The following is a 26,292-nucleotide window of genomic DNA, read 5'->3' as shown; positions in this document are numbered from 1 at the left end:
TGCATGATGCTGCCGATATACATCTTGGTTTGGGTTTTTTTCCTCCCCCTATAGCTAATGCAAACTAATTCAGTTTAGTTTAGCTCATTGTGAAAGAGATTAAGGTCTTGCTGAAGATAATCGTTTCTTTTCTGGCCAAAGCAGCTACTCCCCTGACACATCAAATCTTGTGGCTGTTTATCCTTCCCCCGAGTTGCAATCTTTTGCTTTTCGGTTTAGCTTCCATCCTTTCCATGCTCAAGCTCATGGTTCTATCGTGGAATCGGTTGCAGAGTGAGGACAGCATGTGGGATAGGTCAGTGTAGGGAGACTCTGTGTTTGCCCACTGAGATTTCAGCCCAGGAGGGAGCAAATCCATCTGCTCCCATTATAGAACCAGAGACTGGTTTGGGTTGTAAAGGTCCTTTAAAGCTCCTCCAGCTCCAACCCCTGTCACGGGTCCAACCCCTTCCCCTGGAGCAGCTGCTCCAAGCCCTGTGTCCAACCTGGCCTTGAGCTCTTCCAGGGATCACCTCCCTTTGCTGCAGGGTAAGATGTGCAGGGCAGCTGCTGGGCTGTGGGCTTTCCTCTGGGTTTGTGTTTCATCCCAGGGATGGAAGGCCTTAAGGAGGAAGATGTATCTGCATGTAGGGAATTCAGCCTAAGATGGGCAGTGAAGATGAAGCAGAAGTCGTGCTATTGTTCCCAGCTGCCACCCACCTCTTTAAGCACCTTATTTTCCCCAACCCTTTAAACTGGGGGGGCCTTATTGAGGTTTGAAAGTCCATAGAGGAGACCTGGGTGTTAATATGGGGATGCAGACAACTCTTGCTAACACACAGAGCAGGACTTGGGCCTTGCAAGAGGAAACTTCACAACACAAACAGAGCCCACAGATGGCCAAGCAGTGGCTTTAGCCCCATCTTTGGTGCCACGAAAGCCCCTTCACACCTGATAGGCAATTAAACATTATAGCTGGTACTTTTCTAAGCATTTAGAAGCTTTTTGCCTATTTTGTTTTCCTTCTTAGTTATTTTTTCCCCCTGACAGTAATTAAAAGTGAAATTGTACATTTCTTGACAGACTCTTGCACATATGGAGAGTTTGCATTTAAACGTGCCTCTTTCAGTCATACACATTTTGGGTGCTCTCCTTTATTTATTTATTTTCCTCTTCTATTTCCCTCGGCGCTCAGCTTCAGCTGACAATGCAAGTGCCTGCCTGGAGTCTTCCCTTGCTCCTCCAGAGCCTCATTAGCCTGGTGGCTTCAGGGCTAGGAGCCAGTCCTTGAGTGAGGAAGTTCATCGCCTCTTGAATTCATTTGGCTAAGACCAGCGCTGGAGTAATTAATGACAAGAGCCCCATATTGAATGGAAGTGGTAAATTAGTGTAACTTGCACAGGTTGGCGCTCAGCCAGTGTACAAAGTAGCTGTAACTTCACGAGAGGCTGTAGGAGGAAAAGCTGGAGGAGGAGGAGGAGAAGGGAACGAAGATGGAAATGAAATCAGGCCTCCCAACCCTATTACCCTTTTGTTTGTTGTTATTTCTCTCTTGTGTCCTTAAGCGTAGAGGTTGCCTCCTCTTCAACTGATGCTGCTGCAGATGTGGGGAGATGGCGTTAGCTTAGCCCTCCCTGCAGCAGGCTCTCAGTGCTCCAAACAGGGATGTTTGTGCTCTTCTTAGGAATACACTTAAGGAAAATGGTACAAAAGGCAGTCTGAGAGTGGGAATGAACTCACAGCCTCCTTGTCCAGATGCCTCGGGGATGTTTTAGTGCACATCAGTGTCCTGACATCAATGCCCTGACAATAAATGTGTTTGGAATTAGGAGTAAGTTGTTCAGCCTTTATACTCATAACAAAGAGCAGAGATGATTTTGCAACAAGAAGGATGTCTTCTTTGGAAACTATCAGACATCCTGCTCATTGCAGCACGGTTGGACTAGGTGACCTTTGAAGGTCCCTTCCAACCCAAACCATTCTGTGAGTTAAGGCAAAGGAGAGGAAAGGACAATGATGGTAGGAAGTATCTCACCTTACCTGTTTCTTGGGGTTGGACTAGATCACCTCTGAGGGTCTCTTCCAACCCAAACTATTCTATGGGTCTTACCCAAGAGCTCATCTTCCTGTCTATGCTTTTGGGGTTTATTGTTGGGAGTCTCCATGATTTGCATCCTTTTCCTCTTATTCAATTTCTTCTGTTGAGTACAACACATCCATAATTCTCTCTTAACTCAAAATCCAGGCTCCCAAACAGGAGCACAAGTGCTTCCAGGTGTCACTCCTGTCTTCAGACGTTCCAATCGGATTCCATTCTTGTGCTTGAAAGAGCAAATGTGCCACAGGAAAGTAAGAACGACCCTGCTTCCACTGCCAATAGCAACAGCTTTGAACTCTTGCGTTCAAGCAGTGTTGATGCTCTCCTCCAGAAATACCTGGAATAAAGAAGTGATTACATTTGAATGAATTAATCTTTGGGCTGTATCTGCTGCCAAACTCTTTCCAAGGTGTGTTGCAAGCAACAAATAAGCAAAGCTTCCATGAGCATCTCCATTGCCCAGTTTCACCACTGGAAAGCTGAGAGACAACAGGCAGAAGGGAAGTTCAATCACTATAATGAAATGAAGCCGTAAATGAAGGTCATTTGTTCAAGACATCAGAAATAAGCTTTCTGTTGGCATGCCGAGAAAAGCATCAAGAGCAAACCAACAATGCATTTACTAATGACCAAATCTCTTCTCTTGCAGGTTGTTGGTCTTCTCTTGCCCAACCAGACGCTGGCATCCACTGTGTTTTGGCAGGTAATGTCCGAATGGATGGAGAATGGGATGGAATGGAAAGAAGCAGTTGAATTTTGTCTAGATACATGTGGCTATTCTGCATTGGCAATGCTTTAGTTAATGGGGAGATGATGTGGCTGGATAGAATTAGGGAAAGGTTTGGTAGGTCTAGAAGAGACTATAAGCAAACTATTGGGGCTGCTTTCCAGTTTATGCCATTGCAAGGGAGATGAAAAATACTCTGGGATCACAAAATCAGCTTTTTGGACCCATTTTGTATAGGTGTAAATCACAGAATCCCAGACTGGTTTGGGTTGGAAGAGCTCATCCAGCTCCAACCTCTGCCATGGGCATGGACACCTCCCACTAGAGCAGCTTGCTCCAAGCCCCATCCAGCCTAGCCTGTGTGTAGGGAGCAGTGGGTGTTATTTCCCATTAAAATTCTGGGAATTAAGAGTAAGAGGGGGAAGCGTGCACGTGAATGAGTTACATCCATAGTAAACACACCAGTAAAGTATCATTTCAGCAGCAACTGAAATGAAAGAACAAGTTCTTTTCAGGCTTATTTTTAGTCGTGCATGTCTTTTTATTGTCTACAGTGTAAGTGATGATAGAGAATTATGCAGTTAAGAAACATCAAAGCAGAATGGGATCTGCTTAGTATGTTAGAAAGACTGCAGGACCAAGAATATGTTGGTATGTGCCAGTAACTTGTGGTTTGGGGTGTTTAGCTGTAACTTGTGCCATGTGCCATCACCTGCTGTGGGAGTAGGATGGTAGCTGGAGACATCTACACTCATTCATGTTTGTGAAGGCAACTTGCCTCCCCTGCTCTTAGAATGACAGAATCCCAGCCTGGTTTGGGCTGAAGGGACCTTAAGGCTCAGCCAGTTCCAACCCTTCCACTGGAGCAGCTGCTCCAAGCCCCTGTGTCCAACCTGGCCTTGAGCACTGCCAGGGATGGGGCAGCCACAGCTTCTCTGGGCACCCTGTGCCAGCGCCTCAGCACCCTGAGAAGGGTGGAACTGAATGAGCTTGAAGGTTCCTTCTAACCCAAACCAGGCTGGGATGCTATGAATTGACTGCTGGGCTTAATGCTACCTCTTAACAGCCGTATGGGTTTGGTGCTGATGAAAACAAAGATCAACTGAGATGTGTTGAGGTAGATTGGGCCAGGAGAAGAGCTGTTTGTCGAGCAAACAGGGAAGCAAAGCTGCCCTCTGGTCTATGGATACCTTGGGCTTTCTGTCCCTCCCTTTGAGGGGCATTAAATCAGATGCAGGTTATACAGGAGCCTTTACAAAGAGATGGCAAATGGTGAGCAGGCCCAAGGGAACAGTTTTCTATCGACATTCCCACCTTTAATAGATGTTTTTCACCTTATCAGTGTGAAGTTATGTTTATGCCTGTCTCCTGTTTCCTCCTCAGTGGTTGAATCAGAGCCACAATGCCTGCGTCAACTATGCAAACCGCAACGCGACAAAGGTGAGGAGACCCAATGTCTGTGGTGTGCATGGTGTGTTAGTTCTGGTTTAACACACAAACAGAAGTCTTGTCGCTTCACTGGTAATAGATGCTCTGGAGTTAACACAGTGATGGATTTATGGATCCTGTATAGGCTTCCATGTCAAACCTCAGCTGTAAATGGTATGAGGATCCCAAAATCACTCGAAGCACATCAGTAACACTAAATGGCTTTGAGCTGAACCAGTATCTAGTTCTAACTGGGGTGAAATGCTTATATTTGATATGAAAATGAGCACAAAGCAAAGTGGTATCTGGGGTTTGGGGTAGCAAAAGACACCTCCATGATCACCCTGATGTCTCCTGAGGACTTTATATGTGCTAGCAGCAGTGATGCTGGGAAGTGGTGGGGCTGTTCCTCCTCTCTCCTTGCTTTATCATTCATTACAAGCTCAAGACAGGAAGCTGAGCTGGAAACCATCCAGCTCATTGAGATAACATTTCAACCACAGCTATTTCATGTGGAGAGTTTGGGGCTCATCACTAGCGTATAAGAATAACGCATTTTGTACCATTTGCTGAATTCCATTCACATCCTTCCTTTGAGCTCCAATTAATATTATCATTTTCTGATGCCAATTAATTTCCCAGTCCCTTTAACCTTGCTCACAAGGCTCCAATTTGCCTTTCTTTTGCCGCTGCTACATGACAGACCATGTGTCACAGAACAATATGACAGAGATGAAACCTGTCTCTGCTTCCAAACAAACACAATGCAAACAGCCCCCAAAAAGCAGAGCTGCAGTTTAATAACCAGGAGTTTGTTTAGTGACAATATGTTTTGTTTTCTCTTTCCAAAGCCTTCTCCGACGTCCAAGTTCATCCAGGGCTACTTGGGAGCTGTCATAAGCGCTGTCTCGATAGCAGTGGGTAACGCTTTGTATCTCTGTATTCACTACTAACTGCTTCCTCACAGTGGTTTTAAGATGTTTGTTTGAATTGCCAGTTATGTTTGTCTTATAATTGACAGGATCTGGTCTATATAACCAGAAAATACTGTAACTGTGAGGTGATTCTGTCCATGCAAGCTCCAGCTTCCCAACAGAAGGAGGTTTCTACTGGTGATGGCTTCCCACACTGTGGCTTTGATGCTGGGTGAACTCAGGTCATCCACTTGTGTGTTAACTGGGGGGGAATTAGCCTGGTCCAAGCTAAAAGAGGGACTTTGACACGCTGAACAAAGGCAGGCGTTGAGAGATGTTCTTCTGATGGGTCACCACCTTGCATTGAAAGAACCAAGGCACTCAAAATGACCTGTGGATGGTGTTCAAGCTGGGAACGGTGTTTGGGTCATAGTTGAAGTAGTCTCTAAGAGAGGAACTTTAAACAATGCTAACCCCATTGTCTCATGGTGCACTCAACAGGCTTCTAATACCAGGTTCCCCAGAAGCAAGAGCTGGCATCTGTAGCAGGGTCAGTAAATCCTAAGGGAGCAGGTACATTTCTCAGGAGCAACTTATGGAAGTTCTTCCTTACACTGGGGTTTCAAATAAGCCTCTGAACTGTATGGTTGTACCTTTCCTGCTGGGACATTACAGATCCCGCAGCATTTGTAGTTGTTTTCCTCTGGCCAAGACCTTTTTCCTTAATCTCAAGCCACAGGCATCCTTTTCCAGGTGTTTTTGTCTGCAAATAGACTTTAGAATGGGGAATGGGTTCAAACTTAAACAGCTTTAGGTTGGATATAAAGAAGCTCTTCCCTGTGAGGGTGCTGAGGCGCTGGCACAGGGTGCCCAGAGAAGCTGTGGCTGCCCCATCCCTGGCAGTGCTCAAGGCCAGGTTGGACACAGGGGCTTGGAGCAGCTGCTCCAGTGGAAAGGGTCCCTGCCCGTGGCAGGGGTTGGAGCTGGAGGAGCTTTAAGGTCCCTTCCAACCCAAACCATTCTATGGTGATTCTATGGCTCTCAGCCTGCTCACTGTGCTGTTTGTACCCAGGTTCCCCAATTCACGTTCAGGAAGATGCTACATGGGCTTGTTTAGATTTCTTTATAAGGTAAAATGTCTGTCTAGAGCAAACCGGGGATCACTAAGGGAACTATGGAAGCAGGAGCTTCCATGATGTGCCTATGGAAGCAGGCATGTCATGGCCACAAGGGACAGCAGGAAGCCTGCAGAAGACTTATCTCTGTTCTCGAGCAAAGGGCATGGAGCTGGTGAAGCACCTTGAGGTTTTAAGTGGAAGCTTGTCCATTTGTTGGATGCACATCTACTTGACACTTGTCCATCCCCTGGCTTGGTGCACTCACTGGTTGCTGTGCTGCTCTCCTTTATCACTTGTATTATCTATCCCTTCACTGCAGAACAAAGCAGCCTTGTGCTGGTGTGAGCTCCCACTCTTCATAACCCCATAAAGATGTGTCCACACCAGCTCCAGCTTCTGCAGCTGAAGTACAACGTGAGGCCCCATCTCACCCACCTCAACCCTCTGTCCACTCTGCCTGGTGTAGCATAGGAAAGCATTCTCAGCCCTTAGCTCAGGTATTTCCACCTTGTGAATCAGTAAAGCAGAGCTCTCCAGCTTGATGTGCTGCTGCTGCTCACAACCTGCCTTCCAACCCCTCAGTGCAAGGGGCTGATGTCTGGTTCCACATTGTTGGCGTTAATGCTCCCCTCTGTTTTGGCAGCAGGGGCAGATAGAGGGTAGGACACATGGAGAAGTGATGCTGGGAGAGGTTTGTCACCCTGAGAAGCTGACAGGCTTTGGTAAGGAAACCACTTGGGCAGTGGGAGGTGTTGCCCATGTTGGGACAGTTGAGGCAGGTGTTGGAAAGCTCTGGTTCCTCCTAGGCTGGCTGCAAAGGAGGTGAAGCAGGGATAGGTTCATAGGGCATAAGTGTCACCATCAGTGGTACTGTGAGAAACACATATTCTCTGAAGCAGTGGGAAAAGCTACACCAAGGCACCTGGGCAACCTGATGTAGTTGAGGATGTCCCTGCTCATTGCAGCGGGTGGGATTAGATGAGCTTTGAAGGTCCCTTTCAACCCAAACCATTCTATGACTTGTAGATCAAAGGAGTTACAGCAAAGCAGCAGTGACCTGCTGTTACTGCAGGGTGGCTGTCACCACTGGTGGCTTGTAGATGGCTTACAGTCATATGATAACAGATCAGCTCTTTGTCCCATGGTAGTTTATATCTCCATTAGTTGTACTGTCTCCTCCCTGGTGGTGAAGGAGGTGATGGTCTGTACAGAGCAATGAGCTCGGAGTAAGCACAGAAGTAAGGGATACTGGGATTTATCTGTCCTCCTAATTTGTAGGTGCATCTCCAGCAGGAGCCCCAGGGCCTGGTTATCTTGCACACCTCGGCTGTCCATCACTGGAGAGCTTTTAAAGCACTCCAAGGAAAGGTGCTCTGTACAACAGGATTCCAGGCTTGTGTAAGAAGAAACCTTCCTCTGCTGGTGTGGATGCCAGAGGGGGGTTCTACCTTCCTGTTAAAGTGCTACAATGGCCCCACCAGGCTGGGCTTCCACTGGGATGCCCTTGGCATGTAATAGCAGTGTTTTGTAGCTGTGGTGCGCTGAGGGTCAGAGTACTGTTAGGGGGAGGCAGGAGCTTTCCTTAGGTCCATTGATGTAGTTGGGAGAGTGAGGAAGAGCAGCAGCCTTCATGGATTCTTCTTGCTTCTTGATGTAGGAATGGAGGTCTCCTTCCAAGGGAAGCATGTAGGGTGCAAAAATGAGATGTGCAACTGATGTCTCTATAGTGTGTCCCCATAGACGAGCTGGTGGGGACACAACTATGTGTGTTACAGCTTTGTGTCCTCATAATCCACCGCAGCACTTCCTGCCTGCTCCATTCCCAATGCAGGGCAGCCTGGAGAAAATCCTGCAGAGCAGGGAGTGATTTCTATATTGTAAATACCTGGCTTAAGATCCAGCATCTCCTCGAGTGCTTTGTGCTTTGTTTTTAAATGATGATGACAAATAACATCGAAACAGCCCCGGGGTTCATTACATTGGGTTGGAAGGTCTCAGCCCTCATTAAGTGATCTCTGCTGTCAGTTAGCAACAAATCACCTCCCAGTGTGAGCCTATTAGGACCAGATGACCTGAAAACAAGTGCCACTGCCTCCAGTGGTCTGCTGAGACCTGCTATTAATTAAACTGAGCCCCTTCCACCTTTGCAGTTGGCAACGATGCGGGGAGAAGGCTCATGAGTGACAGAGGGGTTGACTTGTGATAGTGCTTCCCATTGCCTTCACCCTCCGTGCCTTTATCTAACAGAGAGGGACAAACAAATGACTTGCTCACACATAGAGAAGAGCAGATTTTGGCTTTGGGCTTCTTGCAGTTAAACTGGAAGTCTTGGAAGCTTTGCAGGTAACTGGATTCTTTTCCTATGCTAGAGAGAGGGAGGGATTGCAGTCGGAGAGAGGTGATGCTTCTCTCTTAGATCCAGTGCTGCACCTGGGGTCCTGATCCACAGCCCTGCAGGATGAGGGCTTGGAGGAATCAATGCTCTTTTTTTCAGTGGTTTTCAATATTTTTCCCTAATATTATCCCTCACTGCAAGAGAGACCTTGAGGTGATGGAGCGGGACCAGAGCAGGACACTGGAGCTGGTGCAGGGCCTGGGGCACAAGAGATGGGGAACAGCTGAGGGAGCTGGGGGTTCAGATGGAGAAGAGAAGGCTCAGGGGGGACCTGATGGCTCCCTCCAAGTGCCTGAGAGGAGGATGGAGCCAGGAGGGGCTGGGCTCTGCTCCCAAGGAACAAGGGATGGGACAAGAGGAACCAGCCTCAAGCTGCACCAGGGCAGGTTTAGATGGAGCTGAGGAACAATTCCTGCCCTAGAGGGTGCTCAGGCATTGGAACAGGCTGCTCAGGGCAGGGCTGCAGGCACCAGCCCTGCAAGGGTTCACACAGCGTGGAGACGAGGCCTCAGTGCCATGGGTTAGTGCTGGCCTTGGTAGTGCTGGGAATGGTTGGACTGGATGAGCTTAAAGGGCTTTTCCAGCCTAATTGATTCTATGATTCGATGACTATTCCTGTTCTTTCCCCCTACTCCCAACCCAATCCACAGCCTAGCTCCAGGCAAGGAAAGATGTGGCAGGTCCAGAATTTCCTCTCCTCTTGTGCAGTACTTGGATGTAGCCATCACTTGCAGTCAGGTTAGAAAAGACATCAGAAGGGATAATGGTGGGACTGGATGTGGGGAATGAGGTGAAAAGATGGAGCTCTTCCATCTCTAACTTCTTACTCCAGGTTGGACAAGGCTCTAGTGGAAGGTGTCCCTGCCCGTGGCAGGGATTGGAACTGGATGAGCTTTAAGGTCCCTTCCAACCCAAACCATTCTATGATTCTATGTCCTCCTTGCTTGTGGCAGACAGTATGTGAGAGGAGTCTGATCACCGCTCAGTAACCTAGATTTCTCTTTCTCCTTCTGTGATTGTAGCTTATTTTTAGCATATTCTCCATCCATCAACCTCCTTCCTGCCTTTTCTTTGGATTCCTCTCATTTTACTGCTTTTCTGAGCAATAATTGTTATTTTTAATGTGTTTTCTCATACAGTTGAGTGGATTCCTGGGATTGGGCCCTCTTTGCCTCTATCTGGCTGCTGTGCATGATGGTGGATGAAGTGTAGTTAATATCAGCTGGTTTTCCTAAGTGAGGCAAACAAAAGCAAAGAGTGGTAAAAGGACATGAGAAAGATCAAGTGCCTTTGAAGTGTTACGGTTTGGGGTTTTTTCCCCAGTATCATAGCAGCAAGAGTTACACTGATTGGAGGGATTGGAAACCATTTCCAGCAGACACGCAAAGACATGAACATTCTAATTTGATCATGCTTTTGAAAGGATAAAAAAGCAACATAACCAAACCCAATCTCATTGTTAATAACTGGTTTTACATGTGTTATAATAGGTTTCTTAATTTCAGATCCAAACTCAATTTACTTCTGTGCTGCTGATCCCTTTTGCTTCTGACCCAGCTCTTTATAGAATCCTGGCATGGTTTGGGTTGGAAGAGACCTTAAAGCTCAACCAATTCCAAACCCCTGCCACAGGCAGGGACCCCTTCCACTGGAGCAGCTGCTCCAAGCCCCTGTGTCCAACCTGGCCTTGAGCACTGCCAGGGATGGGGCAGCCACAGCTTCTCTGGGCACCCTGTGCCAGCGCCTCAGCATCCTTACACAGAAGATACTGTGTCAGTACAATGGACATAGACCATAACTTCAGTTTGAGAACAGATAAGTTCTTGGCATGCAAATTAAACCAGATCCAGACAAGGGCCATGATCTGTCTGGTTTATGGGTAGTCACTGGTGCTGAGACCTGCAGGCTGGAGACTGGTGGAGCCCATGGTGGAGAGTCATTGGGTTTCTCTGTACATTCTCCTTGAAGCATCTCACAGCAGTGGTGTTACTGCCATTGCTTTCTGTAGCCCTCGGACCAGAGCTTTGCACACCAGGGTTTTAATGTCCACCCATGGTTCTGCCCAGCCAAGCTCCAAATCTTGCTCCTTGTGATCCTGAAGACCCTGTGGAGACCCTCCAAGGGCTTCCTCTCTTCTGCCAGTATCATTTGGCCACGTTTGACATCTCCCAGTGAGCAGAGCATTGTCACTCAGCATGGTGCTCTGGTCATTAGCTCATTGTCCATCTGTTGACCACTGTGTGTACCTTGGAGGTGCCATATACATCAGGACTGCTGGCATTATCCTCCTCAGTTGGCAGGATGAGCCCTAATTAGACCACAGCAAGCCTGGCAGGTATTAAGAGTGTGTTTTACATGTAGAGGTGGATGTAACTTGGAATCCTTTTATTGTGACCACCAAGGCATGATGGCAATGAGCTTCCCCCTTGTGATAGACCTTTGATTCCCTTGATGGAAGGAGAAGCAAAACCACATGTGTGAGATCAGGCACCTCTGCAGTGCAGGGATGGTGAAGTTCACCCCAGTTATAGAAGCTCCCTCCATCCCCTTGCCAATATCCCAGGGTTTGTAACTTCTAACCAGGCTTTTATTAAGGGCAAGTTTGGGATTGACGGTCTTGTCAGTACAGAGACAAATAAACATGTTGTTCTCACTTAGCAACCTGAGCTAAATTCTGACAAAAGTAGGTGTTTTGTCTTCTTTTGTATAAGAGAGAGATGTGATGACATGTAACCATGACTCCCAGCCACGCTCTGTGTTCGATATCGATTTATACACTTCAAATGCACCTGCTCAAGACTTGAATGTAACCTTGGGCTCAAAAATCAGGTGATTAATGCCATTAATAACTGTGGTGCTATCAGCTCCTACTGACTCACGCTGGAGTCACCGCTGCTAGAGGTGTGCAGGAGGGTGTTAGAAGCAGATCTTCATAGGCAGAGCCAGGTCTCCTTGTTTTAAAAGTGGTTCCATGCTCCCTGGCCCCAAATCCTGACCCTGGACAAGGCAGTGGAAGAAGAGAGCTGATGCCAGTGTGGTTTGCTGATGCTATGGCTTTGTTGTGTGCAGTGTGCACGGTGCTTTCACAGACTGTGAAAGTATATGGAGTTTGACTGGAGTGTGTAAGCCCAAACCAGGTTAAAGCTTCAGAGAATCATAGAAACACAGAATACAATGGTTTGGATTGGGAGGAGACTTAAAGCTCCTCCAGCTCCAACCCCTGCCACAGGCAGGGACCCCTTCCACTGGAGCAGCTGCTCCAAGCCCCTGTGTCCAACCTGGCCTTGAGCACTGCCAGGGATGGGGCAGCCACAGCTTCTCTGGGCACCCTGTGCCAGCGCCTCAGCACCCTCCCAGGGAACAGCTTCTGCCTAAGAGCTCAGCTCAGTCTCCCCTCTCTTGGGCAGGTTCAAGCCATTCCCCTTGGCCTGTCCCTCCAGGCCCTTGTCCCAAGCCCCTCTCCAGCTTTCCTGCAGCCCCTTTAGGCACTGGAGCTGCTCTGGGCTCTCCCCTTGAGGAGCCTTCTCTTGTCCAGGCTGCCCCAGCCCAGCTCTCTCAGCCTGGCTCCAGAGCAGAGCTGCTCCAGCCCTCGCAGCATCTTCAAATCACGCCTCTCTGATACAGGTGTCAGTCATCCTGGGACAACTTTCTTCTGCACAGAAGCCCTGTGGATGTTATTTCCAAGAACACACAGCGTTTGGGGGTGTTCTGTGATTGCTGTAGGGCATCTGCAGAGCTTCGGAGCTCTTGAAGCGCTGTGATTTGTCTCCAAGGCTTTGGGTGGTATCCCCGCAGGGTTCACAGATGATCGTTGGTGCAGGATCTCAGCTGGGTTGGAGCTGCCTGAGCACAGAGGTTACACACAGATGACAACTACTAGATTTTATATTTAGCTGTATTGGAGAAAGGAAGCTGAGCGGAGGCTCATCAGCAAAGCCCAGTGTGGGTCTGGGAGATCAGATCAAAGCTGGGGCTGCTCCTGGACAAACGCACATGGCTAAAAGATGCTTTTAAGGCAGCTGGATTCCCCCCACCCCAAAAAGTTTTCATTTTGCAGAGTCAACGTGTTTCTTCCCTTGAAAATATCCCTTATAACCCAAAGCACACCCACAGCCACACAGGATTTGAGCAGAGAGAGCTTATTATTTGTCTCCTTCACCTGAGAGGTGAAGTCTGCTCAAGCCTAACGTTAGTGCTGTAAAACAGTGTTAGTGTTGTAAGGGTTGTGTCACAGCTGCTTTGGCAATCCCTGTGCTTGCATCCTGACAGCCACAGCTCAGTGACCTGGATCACTGATGCCACTGGGGACGTGGAGCTGTTGGAGCAAGGCAGAGGCCATGGAGCTGCCACGAGGGCTGGAGCAGCTCTGCTCTGGAGCCAGGCTGAGAGAGCTGGGCTGGGGCAGCCTGGACAAGAGAAGGCTCCTCAAGGGGAGAGCCCAGAGCAGCTCCAGTGCCTAAAGGGGCTGCAGGAAAGCTGGAGAGGGGCTTGGGACAAGGGCCTGTAGGGACAGGCCAAGGGGAATGGCTTGAACCTGCCCAAGAGAGGGGAGACTGAGCTGAGCTCTTAGGCAGAAGCTGTTCCCTGTGAGGGTGCTGAGGTGCTGGCACAGGGTGCCCAGAGAAGCTGTGGCTGCCCCATCCCTGGCAGTGCTCAAGGCCAGGTTGGACACAGGGGCTTGGAGCAGCTGCTCCAGTGGAAGGGGTCCCTGCCCGTGGCAGGGGTTGGAACTGGAGGAGCTTTAAGGCCCCTTCCAATCCAAGCCAGGCTGGGATTCTATGATTAAGAAAAGCTTGGGAATATCCAACCGAAGCCAGGAGAATCTTAAGAGCTTCTTTTAGATAAATTAAAGTTGGGCTGGCTCATTACACTTACAGAATTAATGTCTAATAAAGCCCCAGGATCTTGCTGTTTCCCTGCTCCCAGGTCAGGAAGGACAGGAACTCATTGGACCACTTGTTCAGTCTCATCCATGTACAACCCAGGGCGGGTAGAGCATCCTCACAGCAACCCACTCCATTGGTACCAGCAACCAGGGGCTGTTGCTCCTTCCCCGCTCCCATTGCACACTCCCCTCACACCCACACGCACCAGTTCTCACTCTCCTCTCCAGGTGGAGGTGCCCCTGTGGCTTTTTCTAATCCCAGCTCCTTCTTCCTGATAATTGTTTGTGAGCCGTGTGGAGCCGCGGCATTGACAGCCTGTGAATGTGGTGTGATGCCCGTAATCAGGTTGTGAGGCAGCACAGGAGGCCACCCACTGCCCTCAGTGCTATCGGCCACTTAGGGCAGCCAGGAAACACTTAGAAGCTGGAGGCAGTCGGTGCAAAGTAGGGCAAGGGATGGGAAGGGGATGGAGCAGGGCTGGGCACTGCCTTAGAGGGCACCTGTTGTAGGGAGAATGAGAGGAGATGGGAGGAGCTGGTGCTAAACTTGTGTTTGGTGCTTGAAGGTTTTAAATGAGGTGTCTGGGTTTAGGGTCTGGATAGCTGTGCTTCCAGTATCCAGTGCTCCCAGTATCCCAAAGGAGCCTACGAGAATGCTGAGAGGGTGTCTTCACTGGGGACTGTAGTGATACAAGGACAAGGGTTGATGGGTTTAAACTTTGATAGGGAAGATTTAGGTTGGATATAAGGAAGAAGATCTTTGCTATGAGGGTGCTGAGGTGCTGGCACAGGGTGCCCAGAGCAGCTGTGGCTGCCCCATCCTTGGCAGTGCTCAAGGCCAGGTTGGACACAGGGGCTTGGAGCAGCTGCTCCAGTGGAAGGGGTCCCTGCCCGTGGCAGGGGTTGGAGCTGGATGGGATTTAAGGTCCCTTCCAACACAAGCCATTCAACATTAATTCCCTCTTTTCCTGCTCACACGTCTCCTGCAATCTTGCTTCTTTTCCCACATGACACCATTTTCTTTCATTGAAGCATCCAACTGTGGGGCTGCTGTGGTCATCCCGTCTTCAGTCATCTCAGCTGTCACTCAGGTTTCCTCTTTTCCTTTCTCTTGCCCCTCTCTAACTTCCTTCTCCATTTGGATTGTTAATGCTTTCCCTTCCCTTATACTCCTCCATTCTGTTCTCCTTGACTTGGTAGAGCTCCAGTTGGTAAACAGCCCAGTTTTCCATCTCTCTGCCTCCATCTTCACCCCTCAGCCCTAATGAATTGATTTTTTTCCTTCCTTCTCCTAATGCTCTTTTCTTTACTTCAGCTGGATGGGACTCATCAGATCCAATTAGTGTTCTAATTCAGCAATCTGGTGATTTGAGGGCCGAAGGAGAAGCTTCTTTGGAACCAATCCCTACTTCCAAGTTGGCTTTCTAGGTCAGTTCGAGCAGCCAACTCCAACTGCAGCGGTCAGGGATTGTCCCGATGCTGATGGAAGCTGAATCCCTTAAATCAGTGGAGATCTCATCAATGCAGTTAATGAAGCCTAGAGAGCAGCTCAGCAATGTTTAGGAGGTGTCGTAGAATCCCAGCCTGGTTTGGGTTGGAAGGGGCCTTAAATCCCATCCAGCTCCAACCCCTGCCATGGGCAGGGGCCCCTTCCACTGGAGCAGCTGCTCCAAGCCCCTGTGTCCAACCTGGCCTTGAGCACTGCCAGGGATGGGGCAGCCACAGCTTCTCTGGGCACCCTGTGCCAGCGCCTCAGCACCCTCCCAGGGAACAGCTTCTGCCTAAGAGCTCAGCTCAGTCTCCCCTCTCTTGGGCAGGTTCAAGCCATTCCCCTTGGCCTGGCCCTACAGGCCCTTGTCCCAAGCCCCTCTCCAGCTTTCCTGCAGCCCCTTTAGGCACTGGAGCTGCTCTGGGCTCTCCCCTTGAGGAGCCTTCTCTTGTCCAGGCTGCCCCAGCCCAGCTCTCTCAGCCTGTCTCCAGAGCAGAGCTGCTCCAGCCCTCGCAGCAGCTCCATGGCCTCCTCTGCACTTGTTCCAGCCAATGTCCCCTTTGCTTGCTGGACTCCAGATACGCCTTTATTTCATAAAAATTCCCTCTCCAAATGTATTGAAAGAACTTCTTGGATTCCTGATGTATTTACTGCTCTAAAACTGGGTTAAGATGTGGAGGGATGAAGATGTAGGTGGTAAAGGGAGACCTTTATCAAATGACTTGGTCATTCCCAGCTTCAGGCATTGAAAACCATTTAATTGGCTTCAAAATAATCTGAAAGGAAAGCAAAAATAAAGCAGGGCTGATTTCAGAAATTCCTGTGATTTAATATTCATGTCAAGCAAGAAAAGAAAAGGAAACAGAAACCTTGGTTCAATATTACACAGTTGCCCTTTTGACAGTGGCTGGTTCGGTTTCACCGTCACCAACTTTCCTTCTGCTGAGATCATGTTGTTGATGCTGGAAACAAAAGCAGGAGGAAAAGATACAGCAGGAATTCCTGGCACTTGGAAAAGAGGGATGGATGAAGGACAGAGCGTGGCCAGAGGTGTAGTAGAGCCCCAAGTAAGGTTACTCTCCTGTTATCAGTGTTCTCTCCCACTTTTGTGTTGTGGGATATTAACAGCCGTTGTGGTGTGGTGTATCCTGGTGTCCAGCTTCCCCTGCCTTGTTGGGATGCTCCAGCAGCTGCATGGAGGAAGTGCTCTGGAAGAAGAAACCTCAAATAAATAGGCAATCTGGATTTGTCCCTTAGTCTGGATCACAATACGGGAACATCCCAAACCTGTAATGAGCTGAAACCACTTGTCTTGGCTGCGCTGGGACATGACCAGTGTAAGGTGTCTTCGCCTGAGCTGCATCCCTGAACTCCTCAATAGTCGACAGGGATAAATGTTCACTTTTGGGGACATTTTATATGAGCACCCATAAGTGTCTGTCTTGGAGAATAAAAACCCTCAAAAAGGCTAATTTCTCTGCCCTGGGCTGCAAAGGAAGCCTGTAGGATGAGAGGAAGCAGCCTTAAGTTCTGCCAGGGAATGTTTAGATTGGATATTAGGAAAAGCTTCTCCACAGAAAGGGTTGTCAAGCATTGGAGCAGGCTGCCCAGGGTGGTAATGGACTCACCATCCTTGGAGGTGTTTAGAAGATGTGTAGACATGGTGCTTAGGGACATGGTTTAGTGGTGGCTTTGGCAGTCATGGACTCAATGATCACAATGGTCTTTTCCAACCTCAACAATTCCACGACTCTGTGTTTCTACCATGTTGGGTGTGATGAATCCCACCTGACTCCGTTATGTGTCTCTACCAATGTGGTAGATCCCAGCTCTATGACTCAGGCTGTAGGCAGGGGGATGATAATAATACTCCTGTGGTTGTTTTCTTAAGGATGAATTTGCCTCTATAATGAGTGTTCTTTGGCCAGCCTTTAGGCATGAAACTCATGAAGAGGTCCTTGATGGCCCTTTTGCTTATGGTGCTCTGAAGTGGAGAGGAGCCTGCTCGTTGTTGGATGCTCCCCTTGACCTGTTTACCCTCATCCCGCTTTGTGACCTGCGGGAAGGAGTTCACAGATTGGTACAAGCAATTTCCAAACTGTAAAAAACAGACCCTCATTAGCTCCCTAAATCTGTGTCTCGTGTTGGGAATTTGGGAGATTGGATTGAAATCTACAGCAACATTTAATTTCATATTCACAGCGGGGTGGTTGCTGTAAGTGGAGGAGCCAGTTCATCTGCAGCACCAAATTGAATCTGAAAGTAAAATGCTTTTATTACCACTCTCCTCACAGCAGGGTCTCTCCCAGCCTCATCTTTGCTGTTGCAGAAGCTGCTGCTCTTCCACTTCATGGTCAAATCCTTCCCTTAAACCTACAAGCTGAGGCTGCAAACCCAACAGTATTTGTCACCTGCACAGATGAATTCTATCCAGGCTATACGTACCCAAATCCATGGGGCAGTACCAGCAAAGCCAGGCTTGTGATTGTCTTACCTTTAGTCTTAAAGTCACCATTTCAGAGTGCTTTGTAGTTTCTGGAAGCATTCAGATTTTGCAAATATGCATCCCAGCACTTGGAAAATGTAAAAAGAAATACTAGAAATCAGTCATTTTCAAGGGGGAAGAAGATTAAGACAAAACCTTCATCCTTGCCCAGCTTAAGAGCCATCACTCTGGTTTCGCTTGGGCTCGGCCCTAGAGCCATAGTGGCCAAGGAGAGGAGGAAGGATCCTGCTTGGGGTCTTGGTGAAAGCCTCGTGGGGCTCTGGAAATGCTCCGTGGGTTTTGCAAACCAGCATTGTGCTTATGCAGGGCTTACCCAGCAGTTGTGCTTCTCAACATCATCCTTTCAGCCTCCAAAAAGACGAGATGCGCTGCGGGTGCATGTATAATGTAGCAGCCTGCAAAATATGTTCTCCCCTGCTTTCCTTTTCTTCTTTTTCCTTTCTTTTCCCTTTTTTTAAGACCCCAAATCACTATTTGTTGGCAGGTTTTTGGCTTTGGCTGATTTTTTCTTAATTTTTTTGCAATTTTTCTGCATTTTTGGCTGAAAACTTTCCCATTTTCAGCCTAAAATAATCCGCACTTTGGGGCTGTTGGGATTTTGTTTGCGCATTTGGATGAGGAAGGGAAAATATTGTGAGGGAGAGTAATTTGAAGACATTAAAGTCGTTCCCTGTGAAGAGGTTTGCTTAGTTAATAACCCTGGTTCTGCCTGAAACCAGTTTTGTTGGGAATTCTCTGACTATCACTACTATCCAACCACGCTGAGGCTGACGAGGCAGCGACTCTCCTCCGTGCCGCTTCTATGAGCATACGCAATGACTTCAATCCCTGCAAAGCTGTGGAGAGCTCTGCATTATTCAAGTGGTGGAGGAGGCAACAAGAAATGATCCATGGCTATAATAAACTGCCTGCTGGCTCTTTGTGTCTAGTAATAGCTCCTTTAGAGCCCAAGTGTTCGCATTGGAGTGAGGTGGTGTGGTTTGCGCAGACCCTGGGAGGAGGAATGAGTTGTGTTGGGCAAGCCACCACCTTTGGGCTTTGTTTTAGCTGGGTGAAGTCTTCCAGCCCCAGATATTTTGTGGTGGATGGGGAAAATGCCAGTGAACTGGGTGAAAATGCAGCTAGGGGTGTTTCCAGGGGGTCTGAATGGTGTTGCAGTGATTTCTAGCTCGTCTTTTAGCTGGAAGGGGTTTAAACCCAATGATTGGGTTCAACCCTTTATTTAAACCCAATAGTTGGGTTCAACCCTTTATTTAAACCCACTGGTTGGGTTGAACCCTTCATTTAAGCCAAATGGCTGAATTCAACCCTTTATCTAAATCCAGCAGTTGGGTTAAACCCTTCATGCAATCCCAGTGGTTGGGTTGAACCCTTCCAATGGTTGAGTTCAACCCTTCATTTAAGCCCCGCGTTGGGTTCAACCCTTCATTTAAATCCAGCGATTGAGTTCAACCCTTTATTTAAGGCCAACAGTTGGGTTCAACCCTTCCGATGGTTGAATCCAATCCTTCATTTAAGGCCAACAGTTGGGTTCAATCCTTCCAATGGTTGAATCCAATCCTTCATTTAAGCCCAACAGTTGGGTTCAACCCTTCCAATGGTTGAATCCAGTCCTTCACTTAAGGCCAACAGTTGGGTTCAACCCTTCCAGTGGTTGAATCCAGTCCTTCATTTAAGGCCAACACTTGGGTTCAACCCAGCACAGTTAAACCCTGCAGTGTGTGGAGGGTTTAGTTCTCATATGCTTCTGCATGAGGAGACACCTCAATGTGTCCCCTTGAAGAGCTCTGCTGCTGTCTGCAAACTGTGGCATCTGCCCTGCTCCCTGTAGCTAAACCTTTCTGCCTCTCTGTTTTGTTTCTCTTCTGTTCAAAGGTGGGCCTTAATGTTCTGGTTCAGAGAGCAAACAAGTTTACCCCTGCCACTCGTCTCTTGATCCAGAGGTTTGTGCCATTCCCTGCTGTCGGTAAGAAATGACACCTTTTCTCTGTACTCAAAGTGTTGGCTGTAAAGCTACTGGTAGCTGAAGGGCACCTAACTCCATCCTTCCTGCTTTATGCCACCATACAGTTGAGGTCCCTGAGCTGGTGCAGACAGCAACAGGATGGTGCAAAGCAGCATTTTGGCAGGAGAATGATGCAAAGCTGCTGGTGGAGGCAGCTCATGAGGCTTTCTCAAGCTGCACTTTCCACTCTCAAGCAGTTTACAGAATGATCAGTGTTGACTGGTCCTCTTTCATCCAAATTCAAGAGGGTTTAATCTGCAAGAGCTGGTTTGAATCATGTCAAATCAAAGCTTGAAACAAGCAGTAGTGTTAGGGGTTTTTACAATACAAATGCAATGAAATGCTCCTCCTCTGAATATACAGATTTCTAAGAGCTGCTGATCAAAAAAAGACTGAAGTGTGTGAAGAATTAAGGCTGCTGCTGCCTTATTGCAGCACGAAATAAACCCGTCTGTGTTATAGCAGCAAACTGCTCCATGTTGGAGGGAAGGGACATGCTGGACTCACCCTTTGCTGAAGCCTGTAGGTAGAATGTTCCATTAGTTCAGGGTAGATATAAGGAAGAAGTCCTTTGTCATGAGGCTGGTGGGACACTGGAGCAGGTTGCCCAAAGAAGGGATAAATGCTCCATCCCTGGCAGTGTTCAAGGCCAGATTGGACGGAGCCTTGAGGGGCAAGGTCTGGTGTGAGTTATTGTGGCCGTGAAGAAATCACCAGTGGAGGTAGGGTGATTTTTTAATGTATTTATTTATAAAGATGGTGCAAAAATGGTCCAAACATGGAGCAAATCAGGGATCAGAGGGGTTTTGTTCCCTGTTGCAGGTTGCTTTTCAACTGTGTTAGTGCAAAACTTCCCTTTAAGCTTTTTCCTTTGCAAGGGCTGTATCCTCAGAGCTCCGCTTGAGGATGCTGAGCCTCTTCACCTACCTGGTGCTCTCAGTTTCAGTGCTGGTTTTACTCCTTTTCTAACAGAGAGCTGGTTGCTCTGTCCCCCCAACCTTCAGTTCCTGCACTGCTGGGGTTTTCCCCCTTTTCTGCCAGAGAAACAGCCTCTTGCCCATCTGCAGAGCAGGAGGTGATGGGGATTGTGGTCTGTGATTGCACCCGATCTTGTTTCTGAGCTCTTTGCTTGCACATAGTGGATCTATACATGTTGTTATTGCTTCCCAAAGCTTCCTTGGAATATCTCTTTAGAAGCTTTCAGCTTTCTTATGATTCTATAACCAGAAGGGCACTAGAGGTGAGCACAAGACTGGGTTTGAGGCAGAGATGCACATGGAAAGCCTTTACCACCAGGCTGATCTACTTCCATCCCAAGGTGCAAGGAGAAAGAGCTTCTGCTTGTGGCAGCATTGATTGAGGACCCGTAATTAATTTGTTTAGCCTGTAATTAATTCTCTGGTGCTTATTTTATTTGTGTACTCTCATGCTTCATTATGTGCCAGGACATCAGGAATCCTCCCACTAATTGCTGCTGTGTGGTTTTGAAAGCTGCGAGTTACTGGTTTGCAGACCTGGACAAACTGCTTAATTAAGATGCATCTTCCCATTGCTTTTGACCCACCAGCTCCCTGCATAAGGGCAGAATCTCACTTTCTCTACGTGAAAAAGCTGGTGTGAAGCTCTTGCTCCACAACCATTAAGCCCTAGTTCTTCCTTGCATCCCTTTCACTGGGCTGAGCTCGGCTGATAGAAGCTGGAGAATTGGGAATGCATCAAAGCTTTGTGGTCTCCATCCAGCTGGGTCAGAATAGGCTGAGAACACTGGGGCTGTTCAGCCTGGAGAAGATAAGCTGTGTGGGGACCTCAGAGCAGCTTCCAGTGTCTGAAGGGGGCTACAGGGATGCTGGAGAGGGACTCTTCATCAGGGGATGGAGTGATAGGACAAGGGGTGATGGGTTCAGACTGAAACAGGGGAAGTTCAGGTTAGGTATAAGGCAGAAGCTCTTCCCTGTGAGGGTGCTGAGGCGCTGGCACAGGGTGCCCAGAGAAGCTGTGGCTGCCCCATCCCTGGCAGTGCTCAAGGCCAGGTTGGACACAGGGGCTTGGAGCAAGCTCCCCCATCGCAGGGGATTGGAACTGGAAGAGCTTTAAGGTTGCTTCCAACACAAACTGCTGGGGGATTCTTAACCCCTAGTAGCATCCAGTGAGTTGGAGAAGCCTCCAGCTGTGGTGGAAGCAATTGATCTGCACACCCCATCATGAGTCTCACGAGAGGCTTGTTCTGGTGCATCCTGCCTTGGCCAGAGCATCCCTACTGGCACAGTTTCATGTGTTCAGTCTTGACTGATAGCTAGAAGGATGGATCATGTGAGTGCTAAAGAAGAGGAATGAGAAAGGAGGGGGGGCTAAACTCCCTTTAAATGAGCTGCCTGCTTGCTTTTGCATCCTGGATGAAGGAGCTGGAGGGTTGGTAACACAGATATTTTGATAGATGGGAAGAGTGGTCTGGTAGTTCGAATATTAAAGAGAGAGACAGAGTGTGCGTGTGTGTATGTTCCTCTTCTTCTCGAGTGTAAGGAGCATTTGTCACCACAAATCAGCCTTGATTGCAGCGAGCTGCGATGCTATAGGGCTCACCCACCCACCACCCTCAAAAAATTAGACATTTGTTATATGACATGAATTGAGATTAATTAGTGAATATTAACCCATCAAGCAGTGCAGAAGCACATTTTTGGAAGCCGTGGTACTTGCAGCAACAGTGGGTTTGTATTAGTTCTGGTTGGAAAGTTTGCAACAAAATGTGCTGGGGAGGGGAGGGGGGTGATGCTGGAAGATGCCAGTTTATCCAAACTTCAAGTTCTATAGGAATCAGCAGCTTTGCTATGGAAAAATGAAGCAGTGCCTCAGCCCCGGAGAGGAACTGAACCTGGGGAACGTGTTTTGCATCCATAACTCATTACTCAAGGAGGAGAATTTGGGATCACCTTGAGAAGGGTACAGAAGCCACAGAGTGGGGGGTGTCAGGAAGGGTCCCAGCTCTGCTCTCACCTCTGCAGGGCTGGGATGTGGGAAGTGCCACTTGGGAAGCAGATCCAACCACCCTGGTTTGTGTTGTAATTCAGATCAATGTGGATAAAACAAAGAACCAGGTCTCCAAGTTAACCCCACAGAGGCATTTTCCTCCTATGAGGAAATAAGGGCAAATAGTCAGCAGGACCCTCGCTGATGGGATATGTGTCCATAGAACCAACCCAACTGTGTCCTATTTGATTAAAACCCCTAAGTTTGTCCTTTTGAGAGCTCAGATCTCAGTTCATCTTTGTTGCTGAGTGGAATCCCTGCTAAAACCCATTATTTAAGGAGAGTTTCTCTGCTGGCTTAGGATAGGGAGTTAAAACCAGCCCTGGGATGTACCATAAGACAAGGCAGCTGCCAACCAGCAGTGCCTGGTTGGCTGAAAGCAACTGGCAGCCCAGGGCAAGGACCTGTTCGACTTAGTAGATTGAGATGGTGGGTGAAGGATCCCTATGGAGAGTGGGAGCTTGTGCGAACACCAGCATCTGGAACTGGTGTTTCTTTGCATCAACCATTTCTGACTGTAGCAGCGAGGAAAAGGAAACGCTCTTGGTTATTATTCCCTTCTTGGGAATCACATCTTAGTCTTGGTGGAAAAGTGGCTCCTTGACTCATAGAAACTTGTTGGCAGATTGAGGCAGGCGAAGCTGAAGGGCTGTCGCGGCGAACAGAAGCCTGCCATTTGGTATTGACCAGGCCTGCGCTGCTAATCATCATGCTTTTCTCATCCTCAGCTAGTGCCAATATCTGCAATGTTGTCCTGATGAGGCACACGGAGCTGGAGGAAGGAATTGATGTTTTGGACAATAACGGAAACATTGTCGGGTCTTCCAGGATTGCTGCAAAACACGTATGTACCTGTGAGGTTCCTGGTGGGCATTTGGGGGGCGTGGACACAACTGGCTTTCAGGCTTAACAAATCCCACAGCCATAGGAGCTGGTGGCTTGGAAGAGCTACAGATAGAAGAGATTTAGGTACTAGGAAAGGATTCTTCCCTGGGAGGGTGCTGAGGCGCTGGCACAGGGTGCCCAGAGAAGCTGTGGCTGCCCCATCTCTGGCAGTGCTCAAGGGCCAGGTTGGACACAGGGGCTTGGAGCAGCTGCTCCAGTGGAAGGGGTCCCTGCCCGTGGCAGGGGTTGGAACTGGAGGAGCTTTAAGGTCCCTTCCAACACAAACCACTCTAGGATGATATGATATGATGAGAACAACACATCACAACTCAATGCCTGCATTGTACCCACACATGCAGTCATTTAGCCACCAAACAGAGTGTGCTGGTGGACACAGGCTCATGTCATGCTGGCAAATTCAGCTCACCCTGATGGTTTGGAAGGGTGCAGATTGACATCAGGAAGATCCTGTACTACCCTGATGCTTTCACAGCCTTAGGATTTCTTTGTGGAAACATGTAAGCAGTTGATGTTGAATACGAAGTGAAGATAACTTACACCTTTTTCTAAATGAGGAAGACTTCATTTTGGAGCTCAGCAGCTTTTTAACCCTTGCCATGTCAAAACTGCATGAACAAAGCTTTGGGAGGGTAGCCAGGTGTTGTTACCCCCATCCTAACACCGGGCTTGGTTTCCCCTGTAACCCTCTATGCTTCCATCTGCCTGCAGCTATCCCCTTTTCTTCCATCCTCACATAGTTTTGTCTTCTGAGCATCATCTGATTGTCTGAGACATGTTGTTTCCAAGTGGGCTTTAATCTGAAATGTAAAGCATGTACCAAAGCACACGCCCAGGCAGAGGAGTTAATAATATAATGCTTGGCATTTCTCTCGCTCCTTCTGTCCAAGGCTCTTAAGGCACTTCATAGACAGCAATTAATGTACAGATTTACAGTCCTCGGCAAGGAATGGGAGATCTCTCATAGCTCTCCATATTGTTGTTTAACCGGGAGATTAAAACAATCTGTTGAAGGGCTTGGAGATACTTACTCGAGCCAGTTTTCCTCCCTTCCAGTAACCGGCTTCAGGACCCAAGCTTTCCCCTCTCCATCCTAATGGTTGAGAGGAAGAAAACAACATAGAAAATAAGTAGTCAAAGTGCAGGTTCTATAAATGGGGTTTAGGTGGAGTTTAGACATCAAATACGGGGCTTTGGAGAAGTTCTGCCCAGCTGCCGTCTAATCCCAATGCTGCTTCCTGAATAGCTTGGCATTGGGTTTTGTCATGGTAAATTTGGCCTCAGTGAATGCATCTGTAAGACCTTATCCCAGACTGGAAGGATTGAGTGCTCCCAAGCCTGGCTGTATTGCATGATCTTCAGCATTTTCATGCAAAATCCACAGTGTCCTCTGCCCGGGTCTGCCAAAGCCCCATGTGTGGTTGCAGAGCTTGGGGCATCCCATTTCGATGGTTGGAAGATGGAAATGAAGACACAGCAGTGGTCATGCACCTTGCTAGAGTAACCATGATCTTCTCTCAGTATCATTTCAGGGTAACTGCTATGTATCATGCTGCTCTGTTTGCTGCTTCTTGGTGTGTCTCGCCAGGAAGAAAGCACCAGTGGATGGACAACCATAGCTCCACAGCTGGGTGTCTTCTTGGGAGAAGAGAGGATTGTGTGTTACAATGCTTTGTAATAAACCACCAGTGATTAAAAAGCAGCAAGTCTTGGAGCAGAGAATAAGGTGCTGTGTTCCCCCAGCACGTCACTGAAATTGAATCTCAGTTGAGGGAGGAGTTGAATATACTGGGATACTTCACCTCACAGCATCTTCCAGGCAGCTGTTTTGCCTCTCCAGGCAGCACTAACATGGTTGTGTAGGAATATCATAGGATCCCAGCCTGGTTTGGGTTGAAGGGACCTTAAAGCTCCTCCAGCTCCAACCCCTGCCACAGGCAGGGACCCCTTCCACTGGAGCAGCTGCTCCAAGCCCCTGTGTCCAACCTGGCCTTGAGCACTGCCAGGGATGGGGCAGCCACAGCTTCTCTGGGCACCCTGTGCCAGCGCCTCAGCACCCTCCCAGGGAACAGCTTCTGCCTAAGAGCTCAGCTCAGTCTCTCAGTTTAAAACCATTCTGTGGGATAAGATGGGAGGTTTGAGTGGTTTGGTCACATAAACTGAAATCAGGGAAGCTCTGGAGTGTCTGTTTATTCCACTCCATTTGTGCAATGGGCTCCAGCCTGTTGTTTCTATCAACAGAGCAAAACCAGGTTGTATCCCAATGATAGCAACATTGAAAGCGTGTTTTGGTACATTCATTCACATCAACACAGGACAGCCCAGACAAAGCATTTCTGTGTCCACATCTTGCTTGCTCAGCCCAGGTGCATCCTGAGATGGGTTTTAAATGTCTTGGCTTTGTTTGCTTGTTTTCCTGTTTCAGGCACTGCTAGAAACAGCCCTGACCAGAGTGGTTCTGCCAATGCCTATACTGGTTCTACCTCCAATTATAATGTCCATACTGGAAAAGTAAGTGTGGGGTAATACAAAGAAGGGGTTTTTCAATGGGAAGGGAGGAAAGAGCTGGGGTTGATGTTATTCATTGATATTTCTAAGCATCAAAGACTATATTTTGCTTATTAAAATGTTTGTGTTCCATCATTTTTGACCATTTGGGAAGTGTTATATTGATGCTGTTGTTTTAAAGCATCTTTCTGAGTCGCCAGCAGTTTGCATAACCTTATTCCATAGGGTCAGGATGAGCCAAAACCCCCTGAACTCAGTGGAAAAGTGTCCCTAAGTTTTCAGTTCTCTGCTTAGCAAACATTAGAGCTGC

At 48.3% G+C, this 26,292-nt stretch overlaps 1 protein-coding gene across 1 annotated transcript in view; it reads left to right on the top strand.

Moving 5' to 3' along the window:
- SFXN5 (sideroflexin 5) overlaps positions 1-25,989 on the top strand; it is a 67,699-nt gene extending 41,710 nt beyond the window's left edge. The window contains exons 7-12 of the mRNA XM_034064722.1: positions 2,727-2,780; positions 4,188-4,244; positions 5,084-5,149; positions 19,415-19,505; positions 23,300-23,415; positions 25,900-25,989. Coding sequence (XP_033920613.1) covers positions 2,727-2,780; positions 4,188-4,244; positions 5,084-5,149; positions 19,415-19,505; positions 23,300-23,415; positions 25,900-25,989 — 474 coding nt within the window. The remainder of the gene's footprint in view (positions 1-2,726; positions 2,781-4,187; positions 4,245-5,083; positions 5,150-19,414; positions 19,506-23,299; positions 23,416-25,899) is intronic.
- Positions 25,990-26,292: the final 303 nt, after the last annotated feature.

Source organism: Melopsittacus undulatus, chromosome 7, assembly GCF_012275295.1.
Source record: "Melopsittacus undulatus isolate bMelUnd1 chromosome 7, bMelUnd1.mat.Z, whole genome shotgun sequence".
NCBI classification, from domain to species: domain Eukaryota; kingdom Metazoa; phylum Chordata; class Aves; order Psittaciformes; family Psittaculidae; genus Melopsittacus; species Melopsittacus undulatus.
This window is presented reverse-complemented; position numbering and strand designations above follow the sequence as displayed.